Here is a 23,183-nt window from a genome sequence, read left to right on the forward strand (position 1 = left end):
TGCTCCTCAGACAGAAATACCACGAAGGCAAAAATGACATACTACTACTTCTTCATCAAAACATCTTCTGATTAATTTAACAAATTCAAATTCACTGTTTTGTTAAAATATTTCCACTGTATTTTCATGAATTAAATGCATCAAAACAAAGGGAAAAAATGTATAGGGAAAGGTTCAGAATTACACATCAATGTAAATGCATGAAGGAAGATAGAAGTGCGTATGCCCTCAAATGATATCAAAGTAAAGCTGCGTACAGAAAAGCTAGGTACAAATGAGTGACTTCTTTTGAACAAAAAAAAAAATGATGGCAATGAGACTGTTAGGCTTTAATATTGTCAGCAAAATGAGATACGTGTACAACGAGCACAGCTACAGTATAACTGATTGGGGGACAATTCATAAGGGGGAGAAAAAAAACGTAATTAAAAAAATATACAGAAAATCAAAAAAAAAAATAATAATAATAATTTGGAAATGGATTTAAACAAGTCAGAAGACTCCTAACAACAGAACGCACTTGGCTTGGTTGGAAGTTGGTATTTACGCATTTTATAATACACACAAATGCAGTTACCTTTATATACATGACATATTTAAATGATACTGCAGAAAACCGGGGGGATCTGAATCTGTCATTCAGTTTGATGTTATTGACCTTTTTGTGGAAATACTAGCCTTGTTCCCAGATATGTTTGTGTTGTCTTGCCATCTCCAACTCAAGCCAAAGGCCATATGGTCCTTCTGTAGCTCAGTTGGTAGAGCATGGCGCTTGTAACACCAGGGTAGTGGGTTCGATCCCCGGGACCACCCATACGTAGAATGTATGCACATGTAAGTCGCTTTGGATAAAAGCGTCTGCTAAATGGCATATATTATTATTATATATTATTATAGGAGTTGGCAAGAGAGCACAAACAGATAACGGACCAGGCTATGGAAATACTAACAAAACAACAAGAATAATATGAAGATGGATGAATGTAGATGTCTCTCTATACCATGCCAATGCTATCTTTGACAACATTGAACTCAACAGTGATCGGTTTGGAACCACGATGATGGAAAGGCATGATCTCTGTGACGACATCACACCTACAGAACGCTGGGCCAAGGGCTCGCACAACAAAGACTGCGTCCTAATTCTCCCGATTTAAACAAAGGTGGAAACTCTCTCCAGCCAATGCTTACATCAATCCAATGCTTTTAGTGTGCAAGCCACATGCACACTTTTGGAGAAGGGTACAGAACTAGGACATAGCCTTAAAAGCTGAGGTTGGATATGTGCTGGTTAAAGAGTTTGTTAGGCTCATGTCATTCACTAAAATCATCATGTGTGAATGTCTTATCTGTCATGTTTTTAATTTCTTTCTTTTCTTTTTTTTTTACAGCAGTGCCAAAAGTGTTCCAGTATGGCTTGAAGAAGCAGTCAGTCCAGCTAATGAAAAGTCCAAAGTGTGCTTTGTTTTGCATAGTAGTCTCAATGCACTTTGTGTTTTCGCTTCTTGTGTTTTTTGTCCTTCTTCTTGCCAGCACACTTCACACAGAACCACTGCTGGTCCTCGGGAGGGGCCGAGACCATCCCAACACATGGCCTGAGGAGAGAAGGACAAAATCGGTGAGTGAGTGAATGAAGGAGGGAAGTTAGAGGGATATAAAAGGGATACATAGTAAAAGTGGATATCAGCTTTCCACAGTGCAGCATAAGTATATTTTTTAGGTTCAACAACTAGTATCCTAGTAAATGTTCCTCACTTCTGCAGCAATAACTAGTCATATCAGCTGGACTGAACCACAGTAGATAAATTAATTAATGAAGCAAAGCCTTTCTTACCAATGGTACCAGTCATCGCAGTCATCACAGCCGATCATGGGACTGCCGTCATCAGGCTTGTTGCAACCAGGACAGATCCAGATCTGGTTCCCCAACTCATCACGAATCTACGGAGAGAAATTGTAAGCAACAAGACACTCAGGACTAAAATAAGAATATACAGTTGAAGTCGGAAGTTTACATACACCATAGCCAAATACATTTAAACTCGTTTTAAACATGGCCTGTTTTAGGATCGCCACTTTATTTTAAGAATGTGAAATGTCAAAATAATAGTGGAGAGAATTATTTCTTTCAGATTTATTTCACATTCCCAGTAGATCAGAAGTTTATATACGCTCAAATAGTATTTGGTAGCATTGCCTATAAATTGTTTGACTTGGTTCAAACGTTTCGGGTAGCCTTCCACAAGCTTCCCACAATAAGTTGGGTGAATCTTGGCCCATTCCTCCTGACAGAGCTGGTGTAACTGAGTTGGGTTTGTAGGCCTCTTTGCTCGCACACGCTTTCAGTTCTGCCCACAAATTTTCTATGGGATTGAGGTCAGGGCTTTGTAATGGCCGCGCCAATACTTTGACTTTGTTGTCCTTAAGCCATTTAGCCACAACTTTGGAAGAATGCTTGGGGTCAATGTCCATTTGGAAGACCCATTTGCGACCAAGCTTTAGCTTCCTGACTGATGTCTTGAGATGTCGACTGATACAGTGGGGCAAAAAAGTATTTAGTCAGCCACCAATTGTGCAAGTTCTCCCACTTAAAAAGATGAGAGAGGCCTGTAATTTTCATCATAGGTACACTGTAAGTGTAATGTAAACTTCCGACTTCAACTGTACATCACACATCCAGCCTAGTGTTGCACAGTATACCGAAACGTCGGTACTTTTTCGATGTTAGAACATGAAAAACGGTTTGGTAAAAAAAAAAGAAGAGATATTTTGGTAATTCTGCCAAATGAGTCTGTATCAGTGCAGCCGATTGTCCCCTGAACACTTTACAATGCAAGAAAATACTGGTAGCTTCCATATTTGTAGGCTAACTTTCCTTGCTAGCTTACAGCTGAAGCTAACATCAATTCACTACTCTAGTACTTTGTTTGTGATAATATGCAAACTATAATGCGAAAAAATATACTGATTTTAAAGCTGATTGCAACTACTTTATTAATTCACTTAAAATTGTTCTCTCTCACGTGTCTCTCCCAAAGATTACCTATTGCCTCAGCGAACTCACTGTGTGTGAGTAGGGCTCCGACCACCGCCCCCCCTCTTGCCTTGTGAATGAGTCATTACTGGTTAAAGTAAATGTCCAAATATGCAAATGTTGATGATCAGTACAATAATATAAGTCCCGAATGGAAGTAAAACAGCTTGTTTGTAATCTTTAGCCCGATGATATCATCCAAAACATGCTCACTAACTCAATGCAACACACACTCCTATTGAATATGTATTCACCTGAATTGTGACTCAGCCGAAGCTACATCTTGATTTACCCAGTTCATCAATAGAGATTTACCATTCAAATAAATTGTCATTATTTTGTTATGTAGTTAGATTGTTTTTACCAAAGTCACATTGATTGTATAATTTATTCATTAAAGCATACATGTCCATCTCTGAACAATTTGACTTTTTTTTTTTTTTTTTAAATGTAATGATGTTGAACTCAAAAGATGCCCAGCAACTGAACAGAGCAATAGCTGAGTTTCTCTGGCTGGATCAAGGGCCATTCTGTGACTTTGGCTAATATGCCTGATTTTTTTTGCCTTGGTATCGAGTATTGTGATACTAAAACCTGGTATCGAAGTCAAAATTCTGGTGTCGTAACAACACTAGTCCAGCCATGCACTGCAGACATCATAGTAAAACTCCTTGTAGGCTATTCCCTGATGAATTTGCTATCACAAAAGGGGTCCCCGGCCCCAGAAAGTTTGAGAACCCCTGAGATAGAGGATAGGCATGACAGATACATCATTTTGTATATGGTTGAGGTAGAGGGTCTGACCGGGACTCACCACGTATGTTCTGACAGTTTCAGTGATCACACTGCGTACAGGCAGTTTGCTGGAGGACAGAATGGAGGCAGGGGAGAGCAACGAGGGTACAACTGGAGACAATAGTGGTGGAGGTGGTGGGGGCTGAAGGCGACTGCCAGGTCCTGATTTAGTGGCGGTGATCTTGGGTGCTGGCATCTTGGGTGGCGGCAGCGGTGGCTCGGAATTGGGAACCACCTTACTGATAACTCTGGAGATGGATATAAAGAGAAACAGAGGGGGGGATCAAACCAGAGCTTATGACACACTACTGCATTCAGAACAACAATACAGCTGCCTTGCAGCACAGAGCCAACAAAATTTGTCAGGTACATTATTTCTATGTATGGTTTCATATGTGTCTGTGTTTTGTATGTGCTTGATGTAACTGTATGATGTGGACAAATTAGAGTGCATTCGGAAAGTACATTCCAGCCTTATTCTAAAATGGATTAAATTGTTTCCCCCCCCTCATCAATCAGCACACAATACCCCATAAAGACAAAGCAAAAACAGTTTTTTTAAAAGAAATGTTCGCAAATGTATTTTTTTTTAAACAACAACAAATATCACATTTAGATAAGTGTTCAGACCCTTTACTCAGTACTTTGTTGAAGCACCTTTGGCAGCAATTAGAGTCTCGAGTCTTCTTGGGTATTAAGCTACAAACTTGGCACACCTGTATTTGGGGAGTTTCCCCCATTCTTCTCTGCAGATTCTCTCAAGTTCTGTCAAGTTGGATGGAGAGCATCGCTGCACAGCTATTTTCAAATCTCTCCATAGTTTCCATTGGGTTCAAGTTCTGGCTCTGGCTGGGCCACTCAAGGACATTCAGAGACTTTTCCTGAAGTCACTCCTGCATTGTCTTGGATGTGTGCTTAGGGTCGGTGTCCTGTTGGAAGGTGAATCTTCGCCCCAGTCAGAGGTCCTGAGTGCTCTGGAGCAGGTTTTCATTAAGGATCTCTCTTTACTTTGCTCTGTTTATCTTTCCCTCGAACCTGACTAATCACCCTGTGTCCCTGCTGCTGAAAAACATCCCAACAGCATGACGCTGCCACCACCATGCTTCACCGTAGGGATGGTATCGGCCAGGTGATGAGCGGTGACTGGTTTCCTCTAGACGTGACACTTGGCATTCAGGCTAACAACTTCAATCTTGGTTTCCTCAGACCAGAGAATCTTGCTTCTCATGGTCAGAGTCCTTTAGATGCCTTTCGGCAAACTCCAAGCGGGTTGTCATGTGCGTTTTATCTTGGAGTGGCTTCAGTCTGGTCACTCTACCATAAAGGCCTGATTGGTAGAGTGCTGCAGAGATGGTTGTCCTTCTGCAAGTTTCTCCCATCACCACAGAGGAACTCTGGAGCTCTGTCAAAGTGACCATTGGGTTTTTGGTCACCTCCCTGACCAAGGCCCTTCTCCCCGGATTGCTCAGTTTGGCTGGCTCCTAGGAAGAGTCTTGGTGGTTCCAAACTTCCAATTAAGGCTGATGGAGGCCACTGTGTTCTTGGGGAGCTTCAATGCTGCCAACATTTTTTGGTACCCTTCCCCAGATCTGTGCCTCGACACAATCCTGTCTCGGAGTTCTACAAACAATTTAATCGTTCTCATGGCTTGGTTTTTGCTCCGACATGCACGGTCAACATTGGGACCTTATATAGACAGGTGTGAGTGAGCCTTTCCAAATCATGTCCAATCAATTGAATTTACCACAGCTCGGCTCCAACTTGTAGAAACATCTCAAGGATGATCAATGGAAACAGGATGCACCTGAACTCAATTTCAGGTCTCATAGCAAAAGGGTCTGAATACTTACGTAAATAAGGTATCTCTTATTTAATCCATTTTAGAATAAGGATGTAATGTTACAAAATGTGGAAAAGGTGAAGGGGTCTGAAAACTTTCCGAAATGCTCTGTAAGTTAAATGAAGGGACATATATATGGACAGAAAGTTTAATTGAATTGAGAAACATACATTTTGTCCTGGCCAGCCCCAACCCTTAGGGTAAGCCTGGGGATGACTGGTGATGGGACAGCAACTGGAGTCTCCACCCTCACCTGTGACAGAAGGAGAGCAACCAGTTAGTCACTGTTACAAACGCTACACTATAAATCAAAACTGGAAAAACACAGCTTACCTTCTCCAGCCTAATCCTCTCTTTTTCCTTCTCTTTCTCCTTCTCCCGTTTTTCCTTGTCTTTCTCCTTCTCTTTCCTCTTCTCCTCTTTCTCCCTCTCCTTCTCCTTGGACTTTTCCCTCTCCTTTTCCTTCTCCTTCTCCTTGTCTTTATCTTTCTTCTTCTTCTTCTCCTTCTTGTCTTTCTTCTTGTCCTTCTCCTTGCTCTTCACATCCTTTTCCTGGAGGATAGGCGGTAGAGGCGGCAGCATGGAGGGGATGCGGAGACACGTCGATGGGCTGAACAGGGCAGGCATGTCACTCAAACCAAACGGGGTGAGGGAGGATATCTTCTGCCGGTCCTTACCCTTGTCCCGCTTGTCTTTGCCCTTCTTGCTCTTCTCCTTGTCCTTTTTTTTGTCTTTGTGTTTGTCCTTCTCCTTCTTACCACTGCCATCCCCTCCATCTCGCGACTTGATCTTGATCATGGAGCCCTCTGGTCCGCCAAACCCTGGCCTCTGACCCAGGAAGTGTTCCCTGAGGTCATCGTCCTTGTTACCGAAGTCCTTCCACGGCATCTTGGCCTCCTTGGAGAAAGAATCTTTGCTCTTATCCCTGTTCTTATCCTTGTTCTTCTCTTTCATCTTCCCCTTGTCCTTATCCCTCTCTTTATCTTTTGGCTTCTCTCCTTTCTCCTTCTTCTTCATCTTTGTCTTCAGCTCCTTCTTGAGTTTCTTCTTGATGTCAGCCGAGGAGACAAGCTTGTTCTTCTCCTCGTACATCTTCAGGAGGGGCTCAGGGGTCGGGGGCGAGGCGGATGCTGAGGACAGGTATGATTCACCTTGGGGGTGTCCGGCATTGGGACCACCCTGGTTTACTTTACGTAGGACCTCATTGATGGAGTCGTCCATGGTCCAGTTCCCGGGGCCACCGTCTGCATTGAGTTGAAGCGGCGTAGAAGTGTCTTTACCCAGGCTGTTGGCACCCAGTGAGAGCTTAGGCGTTCCGCCTGGCTCCATGATAGTAAGCCTCCGTGGAGAGGAGAAGCCATCACTCTCCGACTCGGAGCCTGATGAGAAGGCAAACGGGTCAGGCTCTCGCTCAGCGCATGCCCTGGCAATCACAGCGTCGATAGAATCGTCAATATCAGCGTTGTCGCCGCCAGGTTCGCAGAGTTTATCAGAGACGAAACCTGCCAGCTCGCATTCCTCCAGGCTTTGCCGCACGTGGATGTTTTCCTTCCCCATCCTCTCGCTGAGGGCCGACAAGGGAAGTCTCTGTAGGGCCAGGGCCTGAGCCTCTGCTTTCCCCTGGGAGTGAGAACCAGATTTGACTCCAGAACCCATCTTGGGGCTTTTGGGACTTTTAGGGCTCTTGGTCCGACCCGGGGACTTTTTCCGCTCCTTGGAAGATTTGGGCGAGCGGATGGGGCTGCCTGACATAGCCCCACCAGCATTGACCCCTTTTGGGGACTTAGTCCGTGGCCTACCAGGGGATGAGCCTTTGGGCCCTTTGCGGCCTTGACCGCCATGAGACTTATGATCAGAGTGTCTCCCTGGGGTCACCGGCTGGGGTCTGAACAATGTCGGAGGCCCAGGTGTCTCTGGGGACAGAGACATTGAACCCATGCTGTCGTGGGAATGGGAGGCCATCATGCCTGGAGGGACACGCTGAGGGTTGAGGGAGGTGAGGGGCTCCCTGGGCTCCATGCTCCAGTCGGGGCTGAAGCCGGGGTGCATGCGAGGCCTCTTGGAGGTGGGCATCATACCCATGGCGGCGTCGGGGCTGTCCAGGTGTCTCTTCACAGGGTGGTTCTCATCGTTCACCACCTCGTCGTCATCCATGTCCTCGTCTGTATCGTCCAGCGGGACCTGCATGGCCTCGGCAGAGGTGCCCATGTCAGCCAGGGCTTCCTCCTCCTCCTCTTCTATAGATGGGAGAAGAGAGAGAGGGAGAGAGGATGAGACACAGCAAAGAGAAGCAGAGGGAGAGTGAGAGAAAGTCAAAGGTTCATCACTGTCATTCAATCAATCTCACCCTCTGATTAGTATTGTATTAAAGGACAAAGAAAATAAAAAAAACATGGATTATCTGTCCATCGTAACCCCATTAACACACAAATGCACACACACGTGTCTCACGTAGGGCTGTTGCAGTGAACATATTACCGCTACTCCATCAGTCATCAGTCATAACCGCAGTCAAACGGTCACGGTAATCTCCTCTTAGGCACTCTGGACATTCATTCAGTACCCAACTCGTTAACAACTGACAGGTGCTAATGGCCTGGTACTCAGCGCTCTATTGTCCCTCTAACCACTCCGACATCAAAGCAAATGCAATCGAAAATCCCATCAAACACTCATCATAACAGTATCATGCTTTTACAACTGACCTCACTGTGATGATCAATTTGAAGAAAGAAGTTAAACAACAGGTTGAAACTCAGTGGAAAACATGGTTATTGTGGATGTTGTTTCAAAGCCTAACACAACTGAAATGGGCAATGCTTTCTAAGATTAAATCAAAACACTATAAGCCTACAGTGCCTTCAGAAAGTATTCATACCCCTTGACATTCCAAATTGTGTGGTGTTACAGCCTGAATTTACACACTATACCCCATAATGACAAAGTGAAAACCTGTTTTTAGAAACTTTTGTAAATGTATTCAAAATGAATACGGAAATACCCCTGAGCCAATACGTTAAGGAATCACCTTTGGCAGTGATTACAGTTGCGAGTCTTTCTGGGCAAGTCTCTATGGGCTTTGCACAATTGGATTGAACAATATGTGCCCATTATTCTTTTCAAAATTCTTCAAGCTCTGTCAAATTGAATACTACTATTCTGTACTTCCTTCTTTTCAATCTGTCAATTAGGTTAGTATTAAGGTGTTACGAAAATGTTGTTGATCCATCCTCAGTTTTCTCCTATCACATTCAATAAACTCTGAAACTGTTTAAAGTCACCATTGGCCCCATGGTGAAATCCCTGAGTGGTAACTGAGTTAGGAAGGACGCCTGTATCTTTGTAGTGACTGGGTGTTTTGATAAACCATCCAAAGTGTAATTAATAACTCCACCATGTTCAAAGGGATATTCAGGTTTTTTAAAATGTTTTTTTAAAACCGATCTACCAATAGGTGCCCTTCTTTTCTTTTCCCCTGGTCTTTGTGGTTGAATCTGTGTTTGAAATTCACTGCTAGACTGACGGACCTTACAGATAATTGTATGTGTGGGGTACAGAGATGAGGTAGTCATTAAAAATATGTTAAACACTATTATTGCACACCGATTGAGTCCATGCAACTTATGTGACTTTTTAACTTTCTTGTTCAGGGGCAGAACGACATATTTTTACCTTGTCAGTTCGGGGATTCAATCTTGCAACCTTTCGGTTATAAGTCCAATGCTCTAACCACTAGGCTAACTGCTACCCCAAATGTAGATGTAGATTAATGTAGATGCATTTGTCAGGGTGGCTTTTAAACATTTTTAACATTCAGAAAAACATAATTCCACTATGACATTATAGGTTATTGTATATAGGCCAGTGGGAAACAAAAGTCAATTTAATCCATTTATTATTATTTTTTAAATTATTTTTACAAACAAAGTGTGGAAAAAGTGTGTGAATACTTTCTGAAGGCACTGTATTAGAGCTTATGCGTAGGCCTATATGAGCCCAAACCAGAAAAAAAACAGTATTAAAATAATGATTATGCCTTTATAGCCTAATACGCATGGCAGAAAAACACACACATATATATATATATATATAGGTCTTTGATACATAATTGGTCTAGCCTATACTCCAAAATTAAACTAATTCTAGTACTGGACTGTATGATGCATACTGGATAGGCTGGTTACCTTATGCTACGCTCCAAACTTTCTATCCATGAGACTGGGAGAGAACATATAGGTCTAGGTGATGCTGTTGGCTCATTAATTGTGCAGGGCGGCTTCGAGTTAGCCTACAATTATAGTGCATTTGTATTTTGAATAGCCTAGTAATAAAGGCATTTTTTATATTTTCATAATCAATAGGCTGACATTACCTTTGGCAATAGAATACCTCACCACTGTACGTTTCCATCTCCACCTCTCTCTCCTTCATTTCTTTCTCGAGCGTGCGCAGAGAGAGGGGCTGTCAACAGTTTAATGCAATATGTTTCATTGTGAAAACACTGCTATCAACGTTCCAGAACAGATTTCACTTGGTTTCCCAAATTAAGCACTGGGTAGCTGCAGGAACACTGTTGGCGAGTCTATGGCACACAGAGTTTTGGCGGAATATAACCTGTCGCACAGCAAGAGGCTGCATGGTCCTCAAACAGTGGTTGATACGTGTAGTGAAATAGGCTAAGCATGTAACATACATTCTGTACTTCTGAAATACATTTTCTTCATATCATGATTCTTTAGACCTGCCTAAAATAAATAATGTATTTATTGTGATGATGCATATTAAACGAATGTATTAGACTTTAAATGTAGATGTTCCAAAGGCGAGCATCAGCGGCTTGTATGTGTGGAGGCCTGGAGATGCTAATGGATTTATGTTCATTGACGGTCAATTACCGCGAGGCCGACAGTCATTTACATGACAATAACCGGCTGAGGAAGTTTCATGACCGCCACAGCCCTAGTCTCAGACACACAGTTCCCTCAGACACAATTAATATAGTTAAAGTCCTCACCTTCTTGCAAAGAGACCAAGGGTGGCATATAATCTGGAATGTATTCCCTCCTCTCCTCGGCATCCCCCCGTACCCCCACTCCAGGCTGAGGGAACTGCAGCATGTTATTTTTGCTGAGGGGGAAGAGAGGTGTCTGCTGGGAGAACCCCACAGGCTCCAGGTTATGGACATAGTCCTCCAGCTCAGACAGGCTCACACCCAGCAGTCTGAAGGCCTGGCCCACGTCCTCCAGTACTGGGTCTGTTCGCCCATCTAGGACGAGAGGAAAAGTGCATGCATGAGACGTGATCAAACCTTTATGTTTCCTTCCCTTCTATGAATGCATATATGATACATGTACTATAGATGGGTTAGCTGATAGCGTAAAAAACTATACGCACGCTTCAATGGGGCAGAAGTCTGTGTTATTGTGGTTCTGGATGGCCAAATAGTTGGCAACAATGACTAGAAGCTTCTATGTGGGGGATCGTAGGTGGCTTGTTTCAGTTAGTTTTATCTTGTTCTTGATTACCATGTTTTGTTTTGAGGTGTCACGCCTATGCAATATAGCTCAAATTAGCAAGCTAGAAAACCAACAGCTGTAAGTACATATTTGAGAGACAAGTGCTCATGACATTATGCAAATTTACATAAACATTGGAGACGAAATCAAGTTGACATGTTGTCAACAATCTAAGCCAACACGGTCTGTTTTGCCCCCTAGTTGTGCATGGGTCGGTTGTTGCTAAACAACCAACCCGTCTTCAGTATACACACTACAACAAACTGAGTATTTTACACCATTGCATGACGTAAAAGATTCTCAAAAATCAGACAGAAGTTATTTTTTAGACCATCAATTATGCCTTCAGCAAATCATTGATTAAATTCAACCCGGGAAAGTCAGTGGCATTTACAGCTAACGTTACCTAGTCTTTTTTTTAAGCCCATTTCTAAACAAGATGCCACACTGTTTTCATTGGAACTACAGTATGTTAGAACACTCCCCCATGTTGACATCTGAGCTAGCTAGTTAGCACACACACCACAGTATGACCCGTTTCAAATTGAGAAACAAACATGGTCATAAGCGACTAAATGTATATCATGACTGTAGTTAGCTAAACATTAAATACATGTAATGCTTGGGAAAGTACTTTTGCAAACCAACCTAGTCATTGTTTACATGACTAAGAGTTAGGCTAACTTTACTGTACATGTCTCTGACATTAGCACTAGGCCTTGATTGGAGGGGGCGCTAGTCACAGAGCGTGGAATAAACAACGCGACCCAATACCTAGACAGATTCATTTAATTTACAGTGGACATGTCTGAAACACAGTACTTACATAGCTCCGAGTATCGATGACAACCCCTGGCTAACTGCTGGATATATCTGTGAAGAACATCGGAGAGCAGGTCGCAGGCTGTGAGCTGCACTGCATCCCAGCCCAGCGCCTGGCAGATCTGCGCCACCGACACACGCAGCAGCGAGCGAGCATAGCTCTCGCACATCTTGCTGACTTTAATAACGGTCCTAGTTTATTCAATCCCGGCTATAAAACATGCTCCTGGTCTTCATGATGCATGAAAGACGTGCAGGTTGTGAACAAAACGCTCGATGAGGGATACTTCTGACATCTATTCGTGTATATATGTTGGCGCTCTTGCCAGAGCCGCCATCTTGTTTCCACCGATAAAAAACCCATCCCAGAAAACGTCGATTAGACATGCGCAAAAACATCCGCCAACCCACAGAGAAGGGTACGTTCACGGGTATCATTACCTGCGCTGTGCAGCCGAACAACTTCGTAAACTATCAAACAGCCGTTCCATTTCCACTAACAAAAATTGTATATTTAGGGATAAAGTACAGAAGGACACTCGGTATGGATGAAGAATACGATGTTATTGTTCTCGGGACCGGCCTAACGGTGAGAACTGACAAAAGCAATATAGTAAAACCGTCCAACAATGGTCACAGCTACTAACCTAGATGTGTAGGCTAATCTGTAGGCTAATGTCATGGCCAACAAGCCGCTAACTCACGTTAGTGCTAAATTAGCTTGCTTGCTCGTTTGTTAGATCTCAAATTTCAGATTTTGTTTCTCAGGAAATCGGTGTCTACTGTGATTCTCATTAGTGTTATCCGAGTGTGGTGATCCTTTCCCCGCTCAGCAACAAGGGACAACTCCCATACAACAGTATTTCCAGTTATTTTCCCTATAGTAAAATGGAGCTAATTAGCTATGCTAAGTAGTTACTGTATTAGTTAGCTAGTTGTGTTGTTAGCTCGCTGGGCTTAAATTTTGTCTTTACTGTGTTGTTTAAATTGTTTACACATTTAAAATATAAATGACCATTTTTACATAGCTCGGTAGCTACACAAAAAGATATCTGACTTATCTTTTTCTTCCATAGGAATGCATTCTGTCTGGCATTATGTCAGTGAAGGGGAAGAAGGTGCTTCATATGGACAGGAACTCTTACTATGGAGCAGAGAGTGCGTCCATCACGCCACTGGAAGATGTAAGCAAAGACACACAAGATGAATATGACCCTTTTCATACTATAATGCCGAACCATACTTAGCTCACTGGTATATTTTCTTTACACATATTCCCTTCCGGCAACTATTGTGGATCCTTAACTAGGCCAGCCCAGTAATTGGTTTAACTTGGCTCAGTAGTGTCAAAAGGGTTTTAGATTATTAACCTTAGGTTCCACAGCCCCCACTGTGTGGTGCTATCACACAGATAGTAATATGTTATATTATGTATGCTATCACTCACATCTCGGTGTTATAGCAAAACTTTGTGGCACGTCCTGAGTTTCAGATACTCAAAATCTGACAGCTTTATGTTTTATTGAATTAATGAAATTGATTAAGTAATAATACAAAGTTGAATCATTTCTGTTTGTCTTCTTCTTGTCCCCCTCCAGTTGTACAAGCGCTTCAGTCTTCCAGGCAAACCTCCAGAGTCCATGGGAAGAGGTCGGGACTGGAGCGTGGACCTCATCCCAAAGTTTCTGATGGCCAATGGTAGGAAAGCAATGTGGGGTCTATTCAATTCACTAGGATCCCAAACGGAATGAAACTGTGAGGAACCAACGTGCATTTGTCCAATAGAAACGTTTGTTTTCGTTGCAAAACATTTTACATTTGGAGTAAAGGGCATCTGTTGCAAAATGTTTTGTAACTGTTTGCTACGGTCATCGTCTAATGAATGGTATTCCAGATATAATCCTAATTGATGGTTTGTGTTTATTAGCCACGACACAGAAGAAAGGGGACTGTACAGAAAGGGACTACCTGGACTTGTCCAAGAAGATGCTTTCATTTGCTTTTGCAAAATGTTATAAAATGATACAACCGACGTAAACTACTTTTTATGAATGTTATCAAATGCCTCTCCCTCAGCAGCTTCTTTCGTCTTGGTATACATCAGGATTGTTTTGACATGTTTTCCATTGCATCCCTTAACAAACGTTACCTATTTTTTTCCTTCTATACCCAGGTCAGCTTGTGCGAATGTTGCTGATCACTCAGGTGACCCGTTACCTGGACTTCAAGGTAATCGAGGGCAGCTATGTCTACAAGAAGGGAGCGATCTACAAAGTGCCGGTTACTGAGACCGAGGCACTGGCCTCCAGTGAGTATATCAATGGGATTTTCATTTGCCTATTTCTATAATATAGGCTATGCCAGATGCTTTTATCCAAATTGACTTACAGTACAGTGAGTGCATACATTTTTTGTCAAGTTAAGAAAAAAATATTTGTCACTCCTAGGGCCGTTGAGGTGCAGTATTATCGCCAAACCGGCAGTCGAAGATCACGAAGTCAGTCAAATTCCATATGACTGTTTAGTCATGGTAATTTGGCTTCTCCAATTAGGCTACTCAGCACTCTATTGTCCCTCTAATCACTCTGACATCAATGCAAATCTAATCAAACACTTAATGACAGCCCATGAGCTCATGTTGCACAATACTTTTGACAGGCTATGCGATACAGGCTATGCAATAGCCTCTATTAAAAAGAGGATCAGCTTTCTATATTTATTTATCAACTTTCCCAATAAACTCAGCAAAAAAAGAAACGTCCCTTTTTCAGGACCATGTCTTTAAAAGATAATTTGTAAAAATCCAAATAACTTCACAGATCTTCATTGTAAAGGGCTTAAACACAAGGCTTGTTCAATGAACCATAAACAATTAATGAACATGCACCTGTGGAACGGTCGTTAAGACACTAACAGCTTACAGACGGTAGGCAATTAAGGTCACAGTTATGAAAACTTAGGACACTAAAGAGGCCTTTCTACTGACTCTGAAAAATACCATAAGACAGATGCCCAGGGTCCCTGCTCCTCTGCGTGAACGTGCCTTAGGCATGCTGCAAGGAGGCATGAGGACAGCAGATGTGGCCAGGGCACACACAGTGGATAATTCTAAATCGTTGAAATGCTAATCCTTTGCACATGAACGGCCGCTCATTCGAGAATAATTGCAATGTATATATTTACTCCCATATGTCGTTGTTGTCTCTCCGTTGAAAACACTCAATCGTCCTGTAGAGTTCATCAGAGTCTACTTAACTTTCCCAGAAATAACAATGTCTTTCATGGTTGTAGGGGGTTAGAATGGATACTTCAGAGTACCATTCGGTAATGTTCTCATAGAATAGCTGCTTCGTCAGTTGTCGGTATTCTCAATCTGGAATTATGTCATTTCTAGCTGCAGAATAGTAATTATGTGTCTAAGATTTTGCTTTTATTCTGTAGTGATCAATAGTCTCAGTTTAACCATTTCCAGCCGTGTAGCAAAACTACAGCTGTATGGTCTCCGTGGCCTATAGAATTGTAGCCATTCCAACTTGGGGACGACGTCCTGGCGACCATCTGAGACGTCCGGCTCTGAGGATCTCTTTGGCATGAAATGTAAATTTCGTCATGGGTGGTTTTATACTCTAGAGTAGAAAAGGGTGGTTGACACCGACATAATTTCTATGCTCACATGGGCGTGGCCGCTGACTAGTTAATCTTTATATGAAAATCCTTATTCTCGTTTAGAAGGTTAACATCACATTGTCTTTTCAAAAATAGTTTCATGTTTAAATCACATACTTTTCACAATATTTAGATGTAAACCTGACAGCTGGGAAATGTACACTTTAACACAGTGGTTCTCAACTGGTTTTGCCTGGGGACCCAAAATTGACAATGACAATTTAGTCGTGATGCAATATTATGGACTGTTGTATTGCAGCTATATTTTAACGTTGTATTGCAGCTGCCATCTTGGGCAGGCTTCACTTGCAAAATAGACTGTCTCAATGGGCTACTATTATGGTATTAAAGAAAGTCATTACACAGCCATATTAACTGAGAAAACATTTATTATCAATTCAAGAGAATAAGCCATTTAAGGCAACCAATTCAGGAGTGGGTGTAATAAATTATTAGATTCAGAACATGCCATCGAAACCAGTCCAATAATGTTAATGAACAGTAACGCATACCAGTGTTTTAAAATAGAAAACGACAATCATTAGGATTTCGTAATCAGCAATTACTATATGAATAGCTTCACAACCTTGAAAAGGTGTACATTTTTAACCAGTTCAATGAAATGTATATATGAATGTCAGAATGAATTAACAATAATAATGAACATACTGAACAATAACTAATTTACCTGTTTATTTAGTGTGTGTGTGTGGCCCATCAGTGGGAGAACTGGGGGTGATTCTCCAGTTTGATAAGTTTATTCATGTCTGGGCTGATGTTTGACAGGGCATCTCGGAGGTCATGCTGGCTGTCCAGTTTGTTTCTGCTTTTAGTTTTCAACTGCCATAGCAGAGAAGCCACTTTCAGAGATAGGTAGTGCTAAACGGTAACATGATTCTGATTGCGTGACAGACGAGAGCAGCATACTCTCCCACTACGCTGCACCAGAACTGTGGCAGTGTCATTTCCGGAATGTGCATGCTCAGTCCACGATCAAATGACCGCTCCACCAGCTGATCCTCTTCTTTGCTCAGCAACATGACGCTTCCCATCTCCACTCAAAAGGTGTCTTGTTTCCTGTTCTCATCCAGGAAGTAGTCACAAAACTTTCCCTTCAGCTTGACAAGATGCTGTTTAACCGTTTTTTTTTCAGTGTGTTGCTGTGTGCTTTGTTGATCAGATTCTGAATCTTGAAATCATCATTGGAAAACATGTCAATCCTCCCGTTAGAAATAACCCCCCCCAAGTTGAGAATCACTGCTTTAAGAGATACAGTTGTGTGTTTCCTGTCCTTCATGAGATCACCAAATGAAAAACACTCGACATGACTGTCCCTTAAGTGTCCACGGATCATTCCCACATTCTCAAAAGTAGAAATATTGTTTAGTTCTCCCATTTTGTGGATTAGGGGTTTTGAACTAAGGGAAGCTCTTTGTTCTGGTAGACTCCCCCTCAATTCTGCATGGCAGTTTCTACCAGGCATTTATGACCTGTCGTAAAGTCATAAAACTGTAGAGAGGGGGGGGATTCTCCCCTAGGGGCACGTTATGATAATAGTTTATCAACATTTTAAGATAAACGGTATCTTTTGCTTCAAGCTCATTGTTTAAAACAAATTTCTTTTCATGTTAGTGGTTGTATTCATTTTGGGTCTATCGCATCCCACAACTATCCCAGACTATGTTTGGAATATTTATTTCTCGCACAATAGAATAGGTGAACGTTTTTGTACTATGGTGGATAGTATATTGACATAGGCTAGTGCTTTTGCTGTTCGTTAGGCCTACTCATCTTGTTGGCTGAGGAAAAATAAATCTGGACAATTCATCCAATATCTTCAATATGTGCCATGGAATTGGATAAGGACGCACACAGTTCAGTCCTCAATGTGTCTGTCTTCACTTGTAGCCTGTGAGAAAGACCCGATCACGTGACTGAGAGCCATGTGAGTGAGAGGTGCTTCGGCACGTTGTGGGGAGAAGGGAATTATAATTATTATATTCAGTCCAAGGGCGTAATGGCCACTGGCTGCATAAAACAAAGCAGAGCTCATGCCTTTCATGCAACTTTTTCCAAATCATCATTAGAGTTGCATTATGCAGCTTTAGAATGTATTAAAAATCAAAACTTATAGCCCAACATTTGTATCGCAACTTAAGTTTCATAAATAACTCTAAATTAAGCATAACTGTTGCTTTGTTAACCGTTAAACATAGGATAGCCACATGGGCGCAATCCCTCATTGTTTGGAGAAAATATCCTTTCTATTTCATTCAGCAATGTTCAATTGTATTCTTCATACTATAAAATAATTATACGGAATTCTAAGCAAATCTTGCCCGGTAAATGAACTAGTAGCCCACAGCCATATGGCATAGCCAGATCAGGGCCTAACATGAGGACAACTCAGTATGCTATTCTGTTCTTCTGAAATACACTACATTTTCTTTAGACCTGTCTAAAAATTAAATAATGGATTTATTGTGATGGTGTAGGCTATATTATTACATGGATTTATTTAGACTTTTTAAAATGAAGATGTTCCAAAGGTCTGCATCAGTGGCTTGTAGGCTTTGCGTGGAAGACAGGACATGCTAGATGTGTTTATGTTAACGGGCAATTACTGTGAGACCGGCAGGTAAATCAAGTATTCTATTAACTTATGCTATACAGAGTGTACGAAACATACCCCGTTCAAAAGGCACTTAAATATTTGTATGATATTAAGTGCCAGGCACACCGGTTTGAGTGTGTCGAGAACTGCAATGCTGCTGGGTTTTTCACCCTCAACATTTTCCTGTGTGTATCAAGAGTGCTCCCTCCACCAGCCAACTTGACACAACTGTGGGAAGCATTGAAGTCAAAATGGGCCAGCATCCCTGTGGAACGCTTTCGACACCTTGTAAAGTCCATTCCCCGACAAATTAAAGACTGTTCTGAGGGCAAAAGTGGGGGGTGCAATTCAATATTAGGAAGGTGTCCTTGTTTTTTACACTGTGTATACCACTTAGCAGAAGCTTTTATCCAAAGTGACTTAAGGTGAGTGAGTGCAGGAATTTAAGCCACAAATGAACCCACAACCTTTCAACTGAGCCACACAGGACCACATTCTTAGTCTTATTTCAAAAGTTTTTCTTTCTCTCTCATTTACTTTTTTGCACCCGCTCAGGTTTGATGGGGATTTTCGAGAAGAGACGTTTCAGGAACTTCTTGATCTTCGTTGCCAACTATGATGTGAACGATCCCAAAACCATGGAGGGTGTCGACCCCAACAAGGCGACAATGCGTGACCTGTACAAGAAGTTCAGCCTGGGCCAGGATGTGATGGACTTCACTGGCCACGCCCTCGCGCTCTACAGGACAGACGAGTAAGTGGCTGTATCTGAAATGGCACCCTATTCACAATATATAGTGCACAAATGTTTTACCAGGGCCCATAGGGGTCTGGTAAAAAGTAGTGCACTGAATAGGGTTGCCTTTTCAGACACAGACTATCAACTTTAATATATATTTGTATGTTTCTTGCTCTTCTATTTATCATTTTATTTATTGTGAATGCCCATATATGGTAGTAAGTCACATTAAAGATTTGTAGGCACCAATCAATAGCCAAGATAGTCACCTTTTGCAGATAGGGGGATGAATTGAATAAAACAAATCTAATAGGGTCCCCAAATATGGGGACTTTACATTTTAAAGTGTCAAATTTAAAATATTTAGAAGCATTTAGGATGGCTTATTCATGAACGTAATAACGAAGTGTTATCTCTTTGTTTGATCTCAGCTACCTGGACCAGCCCTGCATCGACACCATCAACAGGATTAAGCTCTACAGTGAGTCTCTGGCCAGATACGGCAAGAGTCCTTACCTCTACCCTCTCTACGGCCTGGGGGAGCTGCCACAAGGCTTTGCTAGGTAAGATTCACTTTACCTCCTCACTGCCATTATCATTTGTCCATCTTAAGCCTTTTGGTTGATGAACCCAAGGTTTAATTCCTGCAGGGATCCCATACTTGCACGGTAAATGTTCTACACTCACTGCACCATGACTCTAAAAGCATCTGCTCAGCGGCACTAATAGTAATCATATGAACCCACCCCATGCTCCGTTATTCACCAGTGTCTTTGAATTGATCTCTCTTCCTCTAGGTTGAGTGCTATCTATGGTGGGACCTACATGCTGAACAAGCCCATAGAGGAGATTGTTATGGAGAATGGAAAGGTAGTGGGGGTCAAGTCAGAGGGAGAGGTGAGATTTTGTCAAGTATGTGTGTGTGTGTGTATATATATATATATATATATATTGTTGATATATATATATTGTTGATATTAGTTCTTAATGGCGATTTAATTAGGGTGGTGTATACAACCAACGGATTTTGAATGTTTCCAGGTGGAAGTTGGCTAACCCTATGCCTTACCCAAAACGTAAACTTCACCCTTACTCTAACTCATCCTAACCTTAACTATAACCCTAACCACTACCATCTCTCCTTCCCTCTCTAGATAGCCCGCTGTAAGCAGCTGATCTGTGACCCCAGCTACATCATGGACAGAGTCAGCAAAGTCGGCCAAGTGGTCCGTATCATCTGTGTCATGAGCCACCCCATCAAGAACACTGGCGATGTCAACTCCTGCCAGATCATCATCCCTCAGATCCAGGTCAACAGGAAACATGGTGAGACTCCTGGATACCTAGCCTACATAAATACTTAATAATACATTTATAACCATACACACCACATTAAGCAGTAGATAAGCGTTTCATAAATCCTTGTGTTGAAATTAAGTTGTCACTGAAATATGTTGTGACTTTTTGAATGGTATTAACCGTGTTCATTAGGCACCAAATAGAATTAAAAAAATGGGGAGCGACCTGGAAGAAATGCTAATTTTCAGTTTCAAAACATTTTGCTAGTTTTTATATCCTACTGAACACCACCTAGTAGAGCTTAGTGAATATGTCACTGATCTGTTCTGTTTTCATTTTAGACATCTACGTGTGTATGATCTCCTCGGCCCACAACGTGGCAGCGCAGGGCAAGTACATTGCCATCGCCAGCAGCGTAGTGGAGACCAATGACCCAGAGAAGGAGCTCAAACCGGCCCTGGATCTATTGGAGCCCATTGAACAGAAGTAGGCCTTTGATTCTAAGATACTATACAGAGCATTCGGGAAAAGTTTTCAGACCCCTTCCCCTTTTCCACATTTTGTTACTTACAGCCTTATTCTAAATTTTAATAAATAACAACATTTCCTTGTTAATTTACACACAATACCCCATAATGACAAAGCGAAAACGGGTTGAGACGTTTATTCAAAATAAAAAACAGAAGTACCTTCAGGGTATTCAGACCCTTTGCTATGAGACTTGAAATTGAGCTCATCCTTGAGATGTTTCTACAACTTGATTGGAGTCTGACTGTGGTAAATTAAATTGATTGGACATGATTTGGAAAGGCACACACCTTTCTATTTAAGGTCCCACAGTTGACAGTGCATGTCAGAGCAAAAACCAAGCCATGAGGTTGAGGGAATTGTCGTAGAGCTCCGAGACAGATCTGGGGAAGGGTACCAAAAAAGGTACAGCATTGAAGGTCTCCAGGAACACCGTGCCCTCCATTCTTAAATGGAAGAAGTTTGGAACCACCAAGACTCTTCCTAAAGTGGCCGCACGGCCAAACTGAGCAATCGGGGGAGAAGGGCCTTGGTCAGGGAGGTGACCAAGAACCTGATGGTCACTTTGACAGAACTCAAGAGTTCCTCTGTGGAGATGGTTGTTCTTCTGGAAGGTTCTCCCATCTCTACAGCACTCCACCGATCAGGCCTTTATGGTAGAGTGGCCAAAGGGAATCCACTCCTCAGTAAAAGGTACATGACAGCCTGCTTGGAGTTTGCCAAAATTCATGTTTCCTTACCCTGTTGAAAACTTCTCTCCTCAGGTTTGTGAGCATCAGCGATCAGTATGCACCAACTGACATGGGAAAAGACAGCCAGGTGAGTACATATTTTCTAATCCTCTTGTTGTGCTGCACTTTGAAATCAACAGGAGGCGCAAACATTTTCTGAACACTAACCATGTTTCCATCCAGTTTTTATACAAGTAAAGTCATATTTATAAAAAATAAAAAAATAAAAAAATAATAGCTGTAATGGAAACAGGAATTTTTGGTGTCATTTTATAAATGCCGACAGATAATTTGTTCGTTCGACATGGTGGGATCTTTTTGTGCCTGAAATGGCGGTGGTATCGACTTTATGCGAAAATATTGATATAAAAACCAGCATATCACTTGACTCCAAATTTACCTCGATATGGTGTGTGGTCCTCCCACTACGACTTGGGAAACCATGCAGTTATAAATTATGATGAATTTCCCAGGGTGGTGAAAGTGCAGGGTGATAAGTTTGATGCTGCTTTCCAATAAAAATCTAGGTTCTTATTCTGGTGACATTATGACTGCTGTTCGACAAATAAAAATGTTCTCATTCTTATCCATAATAATCAAATAATGTAGACTTGCAAACCCACACAGCCTACCCGCACTACAGTATCTGCAAGATATTGGCTCGAGTGCAGGTGCCAAGACCAGGAGTAGGCACATTTAGCTTTATAACGCACATTTCTTTTAGGTAGAGTTGAAAATGTGATGGAAACACATTGAACTTTAGATTTGTATTTGCTACATGAACATTTTAAGTGAAAAAATACATTGTGTGCACTGATTTTTATCGGCTACACGTCCATTTGGTGGGAAAATTCAGATATTTTCTTTGTATATTTTAGAATATTCGCATGAAAATCTGTCGCCAATTGGATGGAAACCTAGCTATAGCCTATTCAGTCATAGGCCTGTAGACATCATTGGTTTAGACTTTATTTTAATTTTTTTCCTCTTTCCCTTCTATGCATCTGGGATATCTGCAGATATTTATCTCCCGTACGTATGATGCAACAACCCACTTCGAGACCACCTGTGACGACATCAAGGACATTTACAAGCGCGTGATGGGCACGGAGTTTGACTTTGCAGAGATGGAGCGCACGAAGAATGACATCTTTGGAGACGCAGGTGATCAGTGATAGTGTCAGCATCATGTTAGTGTCCAGACAGCTCCAAATAATCTTAACAAACTGGTTTATAATCCAAATGCATTGTTGGAATCTGTATCTATGACCCTTTAAAACAATGGAAATGTGTTTGTAGAAAAAAAATAAAGAAAAGTGTTTACTGGCATGCAGACAATTTTGGGTGGCTGCGTTTTTATAATGAATTTGACAGTTGGTTAAGAACATGCAATGATCACATTGTGTACCATCATGAAGGTTTCTTCAAATTCGGACATGTGAATGTCGCCAAAGAGTTTTATTCAGGGGTTTATACGTAGTCTATAATTGTGATATAAATTGTATTTTTACATAAGGTAATATTCTGTGTTAAAGTGAAATAAATAAATATTTGATCTGTAATAGAGAAACGAACCATGGTCACTCTTTTTCTGTGTGT

At 41.8% G+C, this 23,183-nt stretch overlaps 2 protein-coding genes across 2 annotated transcripts; one reads left to right on the forward strand and one right to left on the reverse strand.

Annotated features, from left to right (window-relative positions):
• Positions 1 to 310: 310 nt before the first annotated feature.
• Positions 311 to 12,359, reverse strand: LOC118400902 (transcription initiation factor TFIID subunit 3-like). The gene is made up of 7 exons (XM_035797904.2): positions 12,012 to 12,359; positions 10,684 to 10,935; positions 6,003 to 7,906; positions 5,840 to 5,922; positions 3,849 to 4,077; positions 1,835 to 1,941; positions 311 to 1,595 (listed from the first exon to the last, which is right to left on the reverse strand). Exons 1-7 carry the CDS (start codon positions 12,175 to 12,177, stop codon positions 1,481 to 1,483), a joined length of 2,856 nt encoding a protein of 951 aa, XP_035653797.1. The 5' UTR covers positions 12,178 to 12,359; the 3' UTR covers positions 311 to 1,480.
• Positions 12,360 to 12,412: 53 nt separating this feature from the next.
• On the forward strand, positions 12,413 to 23,158 carry LOC118400903 (rab GDP dissociation inhibitor beta-like). The gene is made up of 11 exons (XM_035797905.2): positions 12,413 to 12,596; positions 13,084 to 13,191; positions 13,606 to 13,705; positions 14,181 to 14,315; positions 18,843 to 19,041; positions 19,458 to 19,589; positions 19,824 to 19,923; positions 20,181 to 20,352; positions 20,667 to 20,811; positions 21,618 to 21,672; positions 22,604 to 23,158. The coding sequence occupies exons 1-11, from the start codon at positions 12,552 to 12,554 to the stop codon at positions 22,757 to 22,759; spliced, it is 1,347 nt and encodes a 448-aa protein (XP_035653798.1). The 5' UTR covers positions 12,413 to 12,551; the 3' UTR covers positions 22,760 to 23,158.
• The last annotated feature ends 25 nt before the right edge of the window (positions 23,159 to 23,183 follow it).

Source organism: Oncorhynchus keta, chromosome 22 (genome assembly GCF_023373465.1).
Source record: "Oncorhynchus keta strain PuntledgeMale-10-30-2019 chromosome 22, Oket_V2, whole genome shotgun sequence".
Taxonomy (NCBI): Eukaryota; Metazoa; Chordata; class Actinopteri; order Salmoniformes; family Salmonidae; genus Oncorhynchus; species Oncorhynchus keta.

What these genes read in the sequence shown, in the direction of transcription:
- LOC118400902 (XM_035797904.2), bottom strand. Translation starts at nt 12,177, where the DNA reads ATGTGCGAGAGCTATGCTCGCTCGCTGCTGCGTGTGTCGGTGGCGCAG. An exon ending in CTTGGTCTCTTTGCAAGAAG is followed by an intron (nt 7,907 to 10,683) that starts GTGAGGACTTTA and finishes TCCCATCTATAG; the next exon opens with AAGAGGAGGAGGAGGAAGCC. An exon ending in GGGGCTGGCCAGGACAAAAT is followed by an intron (nt 4,078 to 5,839) that starts GTATGTTTCTCA and finishes ATCCATCTCCAG; the next exon opens with AGTTATCAGTAAGGTGGTTC.
- LOC118400903 (XM_035797905.2), top strand. Translation starts at nt 12,552, where the DNA reads ATGGATGAAGAATACGATGTTATTGTTCTCGGGACCGGCCTAACG. An exon ending in TTCTCGGGACCGGCCTAACG is followed by an intron (nt 12,597 to 13,083) that starts GTGAGAACTGAC and finishes TTTCTTCCATAG; the next exon opens with GAATGCATTCTGTCTGGCAT. An exon ending in ACATGGGAAAAGACAGCCAG is followed by an intron (nt 21,673 to 22,603) that starts GTGAGTACATAT and finishes GGATATCTGCAG; the next exon opens with ATATTTATCTCCCGTACGTA.